At 43.8% G+C, this 11,491-nt stretch overlaps 2 protein-coding genes across 3 annotated transcripts in view; both read right to left on the bottom strand.

The window, feature by feature from the left end:
* Positions 1-1,018, bottom strand: part of LOC139050899 (neprilysin-1-like) — a 284,773-nt gene extending 283,755 nt beyond the window's left edge. The window contains exon 1 of the mRNA XM_070527728.1: positions 174-1,018. The gene's annotated coding sequence lies outside the window, so the exon portion shown is untranslated. The remainder of the gene's footprint in view (positions 1-173) is intronic.
* Positions 1,019-1,741: 723 nt separating this feature from the next.
* Noc1 (Nucleolar complex protein 1) overlaps positions 1,742-11,491 on the bottom strand; it is an 88,192-nt gene continuing 78,442 nt past the window's right edge. For both annotated transcript variants that reach the window (XM_070526482.1, XM_070526481.1), the window contains exons 15-19: positions 9,543-9,717; positions 8,446-8,518; positions 6,162-6,198; positions 5,539-5,617; positions 1,742-1,926 (exon numbers count right to left, since the gene is read on the bottom strand). In XM_070526482.1, coding sequence (XP_070382583.1) covers positions 1,787-1,926; positions 5,539-5,617; positions 6,162-6,198; positions 8,446-8,518; positions 9,543-9,717 — 504 coding nt within the window. In that variant the 3' untranslated portion in view covers positions 1,742-1,786. The remainder of the gene's footprint in view (positions 1,927-5,538; positions 5,618-6,161; positions 6,199-8,445; positions 8,519-9,542; positions 9,718-11,491) is intronic.

The following is an 11,491-nucleotide window of genomic DNA, read 5'->3' as shown; positions in this document are numbered from 1 at the left end:
TAATCGAAACTATGACGGAACAGTTAGGTCACTATTGTGAACATTCCACCACGCACAGAAAAACCCGGTAAATTTTTGAAGGTCGTTTTAGATGAAACGTATTTGCCATGCAAGACTATTGGGTGTACCAAGATTATTTTTATGCTAAAATTATGCACAAATTATAAACTTACCGGCAATTTAGCCGACGCCAAACACGCCGACGCTGGTCCCAGCGAGTGGAAAAAGTCGACTCGTCCATGAAGATCACCTCAGCCCATTCTTCGGCTGCTAACTCTTCTACGGCAGTAGCGAACGTAAGCCTTTCCAGCGGCTGCCTGCTTTAGAAACTGGTCTTCTGCGCTGCTATTAAACAGTGTAGCCTAAGCTAACTCAGCCTTCTTCTCATTGTGCCTGACGATGCCGTGAGAGAGAGTGGTTCACGGATATCTTTCGCTCTTCGAAAGGCTTCATTCGCGACTGCGGCAGTAATCAGACGATCCACGTCATCAGTCGTTGCCCTTGTACGCCCACTACGCTCCGCATATGCGAATGTATACCGTCTTCACTGAAAGCTTGTATTATCTTAACCAAAGCAGTTGCAGTTCGACTCCTAGTGGTTTGACGACAATTTCACGCTGAGATACGCCTTCTAGAAACTAGCGCACAATGTGTATTCGTTCGTCTAGCTGAACTCGAGGTGCCATCTTCCCTTACTACTGAACCATGCCACTGCACCGATCTTTTAGCAATATGGAATTTCTGTGTGGCCTGATGCCACTCTGCGGCACGCCAAGCTACTTGCACTCAGATGCGTCTATCGTGCATAAAGGAAACTTTGTGCCTGCATCCTTATCACTCCCTTCTTTTTTTCTTGATAGCGGTAAGACGTCACTTTACCCTTTCTCCTTCCATGGACAGAACAGCAACACCCTTTGAAGCAAGATGCGATCAAAAGACGCAGTCGTAGTAAACGTTGCGTAACGAATAAGTATCGTCGCAACTCTTCGCACAAACTGATATCTACCCATCGCTCAAGGCCCAAGGTGATGGCTAGGATACTGCTACCGAGGTAGAACCGCGGCGGCCTTACTGCATATGAGCGCTTTGCGTGATAGCAACTAACAGTGCGCTGCGCGGCAGTAGTAAGCTGACATGCAAGCGAATAACAAGAAGACCCATTTCCGGCCTAGCGCTGCTGTCGACGGTAGGTGGCGCACCGATAGGTGGCGCGGACGGACAGTTTGGCGCGCGCTCGCGCGGTCCGGAACCTTCTGCGGTGAACCGTACAATAATAAACGCATAGCTATATTCAGAGCGCGAACTATTGGGACGCAAGCTAAGGCACAAGAAAAGGCAGAACGCTGCTCTACCTGCAACTGAAAGTTTATTCCAAGGGTTAGAGGATTTATAAACCGTATGCCATCAAACATCATGAAGAAGAGCAGGTAAAAATTTCTTGACATTGCCTTGGAGGACCACAACCGACTTCCACGCGCATATTTTTGACGTCCGGGTCGTGTGAGCATGCACCCAAAAATGGTGCCATTTCTGTTCTTGCATATGCATCATGTTCCTGCAGTTTACACGACTTTATTGTGTATATAGTATTGCTCCGCTTTCAATAAACCTCTTAGTTCCCATTGCTTCCTCCATTCTTGTCAGTTTAGCGCTGTTACTTAGAAGGAGATATAAAATAATTAAATTAGGTCACAACAAACGAACTGTAAAGTGCTAGCGTGCAACACACACTGACAAGAAAACAGGTATTGTGCAGTTTTTATTACAAATAGTGCAAAAGACACCATCAGCGCCGTTTCTGTCGCTTTCCAGCCATTTTGCCGCGTCTCAGCACAGAACCAGTGCCTGGCTTCCGTTTCCGGCTTCTCCAGTCTTCTCCGCGGACCCAAGCATCTCGGTCTCTCTCCCACCTGAGCTGCTTTGCACCTGGTGGAGGAAAGAAGTTAACGGACACAATATCAAAACTGGAAGCACAAACTGTTGAATACAAACTACAAGGAATCCTAGAGAGCTGATTCATTGATTGATTAATTCACAAAGTGTCAAAAAGGATAGTAAACAGAAATATGAAGTTAACTTGAACAGTGAAACTTTGATAAACAGACGCAGACAAGTAGAACTTCACTATAACGAACAAGGTATATCCGAGTTCGTTATATCATAATTCGACCTGTCTCCTTCCCACAAACGCCGGCATACAATTGCTATTTCACACAACTGTCACTGCTTCCAGCACAGGATTGAATGCACGCAAGAACAGAAAGAAAAATTATAATAAAAAATGTCCCATGACATTTACCACATTACCACTGCAAGGCTAGACACTCTGACCAGCAAGTTTTGAGCTCAACTAAGAGAAAAAAAATTACCATAAAGAATAGTTGCCGGCCGTTTCACATTCTCAGGGGCAGAAAACTGCAGCGATAAACAGCTGACAAAAGCACATTCGTAAAAAAAGTTTAAAAAATGTGGTATACAGTTGACTCTCGTTACAACGGACCCTGAGTATCTGACAAAGTTTTGCCCAAAAGGCAAAGCATCGATTGTGATAGCAAATTAACAGACAGCTAAGCGAAGTAAGGATAGCAGTTTCATCGGCTATATAAAGTTGTGAGCATTAGCTTACTAACTAAATTAACAAGCACCGTTTCATACGCACGCAGGTAAACTTCAGCCCATCTCACTCGATCACCGTGGAATGTCACTATCAAAACGTTGGAGTGAGGAAACGAGGCAGCAACAGCGAGCGAATTGACCTTCGTGCTGTCCCTCGCTTCAATGCAAACGAAACGTCGAAAGGACAGTGCATACGAAGCTACCGGCACTGGGCGCAATTTGTCCGCATCGCAGATTGCTTTGAAGATGAGACTGGGCGCCGGCGCGCACTTTGTCCACATCGCAGATCGCTTTCAAGATACAGCGCCTGCACGATTAACCGCTGCCGCCAGAGTGCAACCCTTCTCCCTCGCCTCGTCCCCGTGCCTCGCGCGCGAAAGGCGGCTCGCTTCCGCCCCGCTTACCTCCCTCTGTCTTGCACGCATGATATTGAGTCGCGATCGTCGGCTGACCCTCGCAAGTCAGATGCCAGCCCGTATCGACATGGCAAAAGTCCGTTATAGCGCCCGATTTTGACAAAAATTGCCGCTAATTTCGTCCGCTGCAGCCGATGGTCCGTTGTAGCACAGTCCGTTAAAAGCAAACTTCGTTGCATTAATAAAATAGGTAGAGCAAACTAATGTTGAAATATGGTCCGTTATATTCGAAAGTACGCGGGTCCGCCTTAATGAGCTTTGACTATATTGAGATTTATAAGGTTGTTGGGACCAGAATACAATGATGCCGAGACCCAGCATCCTTGAATTTGAACCTTTTTTTTACTAAGACTACACGAGACTGCATTGTGTTCTTCCTCCTCACTAGAAGCGCTGAGGTGGCAGAAAATTGAGTGTCAGCGTTGTTGCCATCAAAATTCTGGCCACAGTAAGGCATATACTGAGGTATAGTGGAGGGAGATGGTCAGGCACCAAGTGTCAGACCAAACCACAGTTCAAGAGCATGCAACATGTAGGCACGTGTGGCTTTGTTGAGCTTCTTTCAAGCTTCATTGAGCACACACATTTAAGTGGGAGTTCGCAAAGCAGGAGCTTCTCATGAATCATCGGCGTCTTCAAAGAGGGACAACATGGAGCAGTGTAGTGACCCTCAACGTATATTCTCCTGGTACCCCCCCTCACCCCTTCCTACCAACATAGAGTACCTCCATGCACCACAAACGAAATGAAGAATCATCCTTTGCCTTCCTTCCATACCACCCTCAACAGTAGACTTACTGAGATGCAACACATGCAAATGTCCATTACCAACCATCGCTAAAAACAGTAGAACAGATGTGTACAGTCGACCAAAAAAGTTTACGGACCAAGAGACCTGACAAAAAGCGGAATATCTCCGCAGCCTCCAAATGCAGCCGGGTGTTCCCATTTCCAGCCTTTACTGGTATATGCGAACAACATTGTGATGTACGGTTTTACTGGCTACTTTTAAAGGCTGCTCGCATATTTAGCATTTTCTGAGACCCCGTGGTCCGTAAACTTTTTTGGTTGACTGTACATTTAGCGTGCGTTTTGCTGTCAGGTAAAGCTTCGCTGCCAATAGGCTGGTACTGCTTTAAAGCTACAACACATCTTTTTTAAATTTATTATGCACACAATGTTCAAGCAAATACACAATAATTGTTTAGACCCATAGCCAGAAAGCTAGTGTAGTTCAACAGTCGGCAACTGTGAACATGGTAGATGGCGAGAAGACCAGACCAAAAACAAAATTGCTTCCATGTGTTGTGTTGCACAGATAACTGTGCCAGCTTGCTTTTGTAAAGGCAAGAATGTTGTTGCATGCACCTAACTCGCTCAGGTAATATGTGCATACTTGGGAACTTAAGCATTTCTTTTTCTCCTGCGAGTTACGAAGGAGGCGTGGGTTTTATCTTGCATATACTATGCATGGTGTTTCTGCATGGTATGTATGGTACATGGTGGAACTCAGTTATAATGAATCACAACATGCACCGCAATTATTTCAATATATCCAAAACTTCGATACAGCCGCACTTTTACCAAATTTTCGTCACAAGTTCACTGTAGACGGGATAATTCCCGCACAGCAAAGAACAATAAAATACAGTTGATGACTGAATTCACACATGCTCGATAACCGCCTCATACTAACCGTGAAAAAAAAAGAAAAACATTTATTGCAAGAAATTTAGCTACTTTAGCACAAAAGGTTGTTTGCTTGCACTTTACTGTTAGCTGCATCAATGAGGACAGCGTTCACGATACGAGACATGGTTTGCATCAATGAGGACAGTGTTCACGATACAAGACATGGTTTGCATCAATGAGGACAGCATTCTCGATACGATACATGGTTTGGACTAACTCAAGGCCATTCAAGTCAATGTCACAGCAGTTGACAAAGCATTGTTACAGTCGAAAGCGCTCTCCCCATTGCAAATAAATTCTAGCTTCTCGACACGCAGCGAAGCTTGTCGTTGCTTCACCACCATTCCAGGCACATTGCTGGTGGCCATGTCCCCAGATGCGGCCCCACTTTGGTCAGTGAGCATGGCACTTGACAGACACAGCCCTCCCATCATACAGATAATGTGCTATTACATGCGTTTGGGGCGAGATGCACCGAGACCAGGTGACCAAGTAGGTTTGGTGTGTGATCACGTGGCTGGCATGTAAGCGACCCTTAGCCGCCCAATGTGGCCGCAGTCAACCCCACCCTCCTCCGCAAAGAGGACTAGCTTGTTTCATTTTGTTTTTTTCATTTGCGGCTGACACATTTTGGTGGTAGTCGTAGGCGACTAGAGCTCGATGTATCAGATGTGGAGTTTGTTAAAAGGGATATATTTTGTATGTATTTTCGTAAGTTCTTTTAAACATAATTCGCTCTAGTATACGGGTTCATTACAACCGGGCTTGACAATATAGTATTGTCAAGCCCGGTTGCTCCACTCTGCAAACTTACTTGCTTTGTCCTTGTTTGACACAGCTTGCGATGTCGTTGTGTCCACACCACCAGCATTTTCTTCCAGCAGATGTGAAAACTTAAGGTTTAGGGGAAAAAAGATTGATTATTTCCCACTTGCATCACAACAAAATCAAGCAAGAGTTACCATATGAAAATTCTATAGCTTGGGGTATTTCCAAACCAAACATACTGAGCTAATAAAATGTTCCGCTAACAAGCAAAACATTACCGGACGTAGTTCAAACAATCGGGCAATACTAGCACATAATGTTGCCAGAGCATTTTCTCATTGCACTTGTTCTCACAGTGCAATGTGGTTTTCACAGGGCAACAGTGACGTGGCAATAAAAAGAAGAGATACCTCTGCTAACAGCTCAAGATAAACCAAAACGCACCTTTTCATTTCTATGCTCGCCAACATGCACAATATGTGCATGAGTTATGCTCAGACATAGAGCATAACTAATACTCATAACTCATAGAGCAATGCCACACCATGCCCACATGTAGTCACCCACATGCGACAGGCATTCTCTTCAATCGGTAACTGCTCGCATGTCAGCTTAGCCTTCACCAAATTCCTATGATATTCAAGTAAACGTGAGATGTGTGCAGCTTACCTCTTCTGCAGAAGCAACAAGCTTGGACAAGTCGAAACTGAAATGCAAAAAGAAACACGAAACATAGCCATCATTGTTTTCTGTCACAGGCACCTAATACTGATTTGCAATGACAAAATTGAGACACAAATGAATAAACATGCCTCTGAAATGATGCCATCAAATCTCAAACGGACTGATATTTCTGACTTGACAAAAGATGCAAATTCACATGGAACGCAGTGTGCGTCATGTAAACAGGACCAAATAGAAAACTATGAAAAATGTCAAAATTATCGTGAACATTACGTGAACGACTTCTAGAATTTCTTTAATTTATCCGTAAAATTGTTGCACTGTTTCCATCTGCACATAATTTTTCTATGTATGTTTCTATGCATACCAATGCAGAATTTAGAGGCTTAATGCATGTGAAATATTATGTCTTTGTGTGTCCTCATTTGCCTGAATACGCCTTCAGTTGCATGTACCATATGTACTTGCACAATGCTTGCAATCACCACACTGGACATCAAAAACATAGAATATTTGTTTTTCCTCAAGCGATCTTAAAGCCCATAAAAAATGCTGCACCAACTGCTGTCAACTTATTCTGGCTGGTGATGATGATTGCGCAGAGCAGCGAAGGTTTCTGCCATTTCCTTTTCCGAACATTTTCCACCACAACATGCATATGCTCAACATTCTCCAAGTCCAGCAACACAAACATGCAGAGAGCATGAGAAATGTACAATTTCGTTATGTAGCCTGACATTGTAACCTGTGCTCCCACTACAGATGCAAGGGCTGTTTATGAGTAATTTCTTGTTTGAGCTTACAGAGTGGAATGAGAAACCAATTTACCGCCTCTTCATTTTTCTATTTAGCACCTAGAACGTTCTCTTAGCAAGTGGACTGGCCTTTTTAGCAGATGAGTGGAGGCACAGAGCTCAAGCAGACAAGCACAGCTGATACTGCAGTAAGCAAGTGTGTTTTACCTTCCTGCTGGTGTAAATTTCCAGCAGCAACACGATTACACCCCTGCAGAAAGTTTACACCAGCAAAGAAGTAAAATACACTTGCTTACAATAACACTAGCTGTCTGTCTGGTTGAGCTCTGAGCCACCAGGTGATTGCACTGTGCAGGCCATTCACATTTGTGCCTCCACTCATCCTGTAGAACACCCAGTCCACTTGTGTCTACCAGAATACCAGTCATGCTAAAACTCTCTACTATTCCCCTTGTCATGTTGAAAAACATTTTATGAAAAATCATCATTAGCCTTTTTATGTCTGCTGCAGGAAGAAGGCCCATCTTCGTGATCTCCAATTATCCCTGTCTTCCACAAGCATTGTCCATCCTATGCCCACAAACTTTATAATTTCTTCAGACCACCTAGTTCTCTGCCTTCTTTGACTGCATCCCTTTCGACTTGACATTGACTCTGTACTTATAAGAGATTACATGTTATGCTTTACAAGGCCTGCCCAACTCCATACCTTCCTATTAATGTCAACCTGAATATTTGCTACTGCCATTTGCTCATTCACACCACTGCCTTCCTGCCATTTAATGTTATGCCTAGCATTGTTCCTTTCATTGCATGTTGCATGGTCCTTAACTACTCGTGCTTTTTGTAAACCAAATATCTGTGCCATATGCAAGTACTGATAGAAGGTAATGACTGCAATTAATACAGTACTTTCTTTAGTTGCATATTGGTATGACTCGCCCAAGATGACGTGCCATTCAAGCTATACGAAGTGTTTCTGTCACCCAGATGTTTCAAGAAGGCAAGACCATTGAAATTGAACTTTGCAGTTCCACCCAAGGCACCTGCCTCTCGTACACTCTGGATCAGCTGTACCCTCTTGATCACCAAGACTCAGTGGCTGCATGTTGATGGGACTCTGTTAAGGAAATAAGTAAATGCACTGCTGCTCCCCCTCAAGCGATTGCTGTTCTATGTGGCAGAAGAGCTTCAGATCTCCAGTGCTTGACAGGATCGTTGACCACAAAGGATCTTCAAGAATAGTATTGGGATTTGCCCATCTAGAGAAACCAGGGGACATTTCTGGGGCCTAGAAGTGTGTATAAAATAAGCAGCTCCATGTTTCCTACTCTCTCTAATCTCTAACTTTCACCATGTACTATACAATCCATCAAGTTTTGCTAAGCTGCATCTAGTTACTCCCTGGTCCCCTGACTCTAGACGCCCATGGCCAGTCTTCCGTGGTCCACCTACTATGTTGTAACAACAAACTGTCCTAGCCAAAAGGACTCTGGAGCAGCACATGTACTCACCCTTTACTCTTGACCTTGCCCCTGTTAGGTAACTCTTTGAGAGGCCTCTTTCCTCCTGTACTGAACTCGTCATCTGTACAAAAAAAAGAAACAGCACCACATGCCACATCATTGACTGCTGCCTTGAAAACTTATTTTAGTTTTGCACACTCAACTTAATTACCTGAAATCAATGATCGAAACACGAACAGTGGGCTGTGTGGATTTTGCGTAACCGAGATAGAACCACACGGCACAAAGATGTATGACTAACTCTGATGTGTCAGAAAGACCACTGCGACGCATCACAGTTAGTCGTACACTTTTGCAGCCTTTGCTTTTTGCTAGGCTGTGCATTTCCCAGATTCATGTTTCAATGGGTTCATATCACAGAGCATATCCCACTGCTAAAGGGATCGCACAGCTTGTAATCTGCCAACAATTGGAGATATTGTGCAAGGCTTACAGACAAATACGTTTGTATATAAATGTGCATCCAATTATTTGTATCAGTCACGTCTTTCCAATATTAAGGCAAAACATTGTTCTAATTATACTTGCTCTATTACTGGTTAAGGTTTCCCTTCAACAGTGACCATACCGTGCAATGCAAACAATACAAACTGGAGCCCTCACGAGTCAACGTCATCTTCTGCTATCAACAAAGCTTTGGTATTGTCTTTGACACATGCTCTTCAGGCAATTTGCCAGCAACAAAATATTCATACATAACATGTGTTTCGTGTTGCACAAGTTTGCAAACTTAACATGACTGTTTCAATAATGTGAAAATGCCATCAACAGTTATACGTAAATAGCTGCTCCAACTGACAGACTAAAGTGTTGTATAGACACATTAGGCCTCTTGCTTCGTCAAGAAATGTCTCCTAATAATAAAGAATGGGGGTGGGGGAGCGAGGTAGGAGCTAGCCCCAAGCTAAAGCTGGCTCTAGACTGCAGACATTGGCAAGTCTCGTCAACACATTTTGGTGCACAAGGTTTGTGTGCTCTATGCAAGTCTGACATGAGCTTGACATATTTTCACATGTTTATTTATTTTATCAGCAACGAATAATTACCTTAATAAGTTTACGCCAGCTTGAATATAATCAGCTTACCATCATCAGAAAATTCAATGTCTTCCTCTTGAATCTCCGATCCACCTTTGCCAAGGGGCAGCCCTTTGAGGGCCTCCTGGTATTCTTCATCATCTTCAAGCCCCTCAAGATCATCATCTTCATCTGACTCTTCGTCATCAGAATCATCAGACTCTGCCCGGCCTTTCTTGCGTTTCTGAAGAAAAAGTATGACCTGTAATTCCTTACCTGAGTCTGAATAAACACTTTGTGCTTTAAAAAGCTCTCAATGTACACTGTGCAAGTTGGTCCAAGCTGAACCCAGTTAGCTAAGGTTTCCACTTCCAAATTTGCTATAGAAAAGTTGTGTCAGAAGTTCCATCAAATTTTACAATAACACTCTTTTCGCAGTTTCTACAATTGGGGAAGAAATAGTAACACTGACAGTGAATAACATGAGATACCCGCCGTGGTTGCTCAGTGGCTATGGTGTTGGACTGCTGAGCAAGAGGCCACGGGATCGAATCCTGGCCACGGCGGCCGCATTTTGATGGGAGCAAAATGCGAAAACACCAGTGTGTTTAGACTTAGGTGCACGTTAAAGAACCCCAGGTGGGCAAAATTTCCGGAGTCCTCCACTGCGGCGTGCCTCATAATCAGAAAGTGGTTTTGGCACGTAAAACCCCATAATTTATTAACATGAGACTCATCTAGCACGTATTTATTAACCCGTTTACCCTATCTCAACTCACACTCCAAGAGAATGGGTCCAGTACACACTCCAGGAGAATGGGTCAAGAAATAGCCTGTGCATTGAACAGTCGGATGCAAAATGAAAGACGCCTCCACGATGTTGGCAACAGTGCAACATAAGAGCAAGTGCCATTTCCTTTGTCGCCACACGACAGCCGCAGAACAAGTGTTCGCAATGAAATGCTGCTTCCATTGCGAAAGTTCATTCAAAAGGAAAGTTATATTATATGCCAGGCTATTGGCAAGAGAACCACATCGCGCGTTCTCATCATATCAAAGTCTTCCTTTGTAGCAATTGCTACGAACGGGTGGGTGTCTGATTTTCCATTAATTAAAGTCTTCCATGTGTGGCAGGACAAATTGACAAAGCGATTAGTGCAGGCATGGAGTTGTTAGTGGGGTGTGGAATGGGTCAAGAAATGCGGAATATCAAAGGCAGTGAACAACAGCACGGAGGATGACATATCGTGGTTTGCAGCAAAGAACTGCCAAACAGTGACGACAATAAACATTATGCATGATTAAATTAAGATCGTGTGAAAGTTCAGCAGGTTTCAATTTTTTTCTGATTTCAAAGTCAGAGGCATGTTACTTTTTTCTTATCAAAACTGGCAGCCCACTCTTTTCTGACTTTGAACCCATAGAGACTATTTGAATGTTAGATTCGACGGCACGTCAGATTTGAGTAAAAACATATGGCAATCTTTCTTCAGAGCTATTCCTGGGGAGGTATTCTGTAAAAGTCCACCTAGTGGACATGCCCATCTCGTCTGCCGTTGAAGTTGTGATTGGCTGGGCTGGTCTGCGCGTCTGCAGCAGTGAGGTGCCACAGCCAATGAGCATTTCAGCAGCACACGAAATGGACATGTCCACTGGATGAACTCTTACAGAATACCTCCCCATTAAAGCACAACTTTAGGCAAAACAATATGCGATGCAGCTCCATCTATGAGATACTTCAGTATAGGAAAACCCAAGGTAAAATTAAATAAATCATATTTTGGGCTTTCATGTGCCAGAACCAAGATCTCATTATGAGGCTCATAGTGGGGGACTCCAAGTTTTAAGGTTACCACCTGAGGTTCTTTAATGTGCATCGAAAACTGAAACACAGTTCTTTTTTTGCATTATGGCCCCACCGAAATACAGCCATCGCAGCCGGTGCTGAACCTGCAACCTTGAGCTCAATAGTGCAACATGACAGCCACTGGGCTATCGTGGCAGTCACACAAGGTGAG

The sequence above is a fragment of the Dermacentor albipictus genome, chromosome 10, assembly GCF_038994185.2.
Source record: "Dermacentor albipictus isolate Rhodes 1998 colony chromosome 10, USDA_Dalb.pri_finalv2, whole genome shotgun sequence".
Classification (NCBI taxonomy): domain Eukaryota; kingdom Metazoa; phylum Arthropoda; class Arachnida; order Ixodida; family Ixodidae; genus Dermacentor; species Dermacentor albipictus.
The sequence above is the reverse complement of the archived record's forward strand: the minus strand, read 5'-3'. Positions and strand labels throughout refer to the sequence as shown.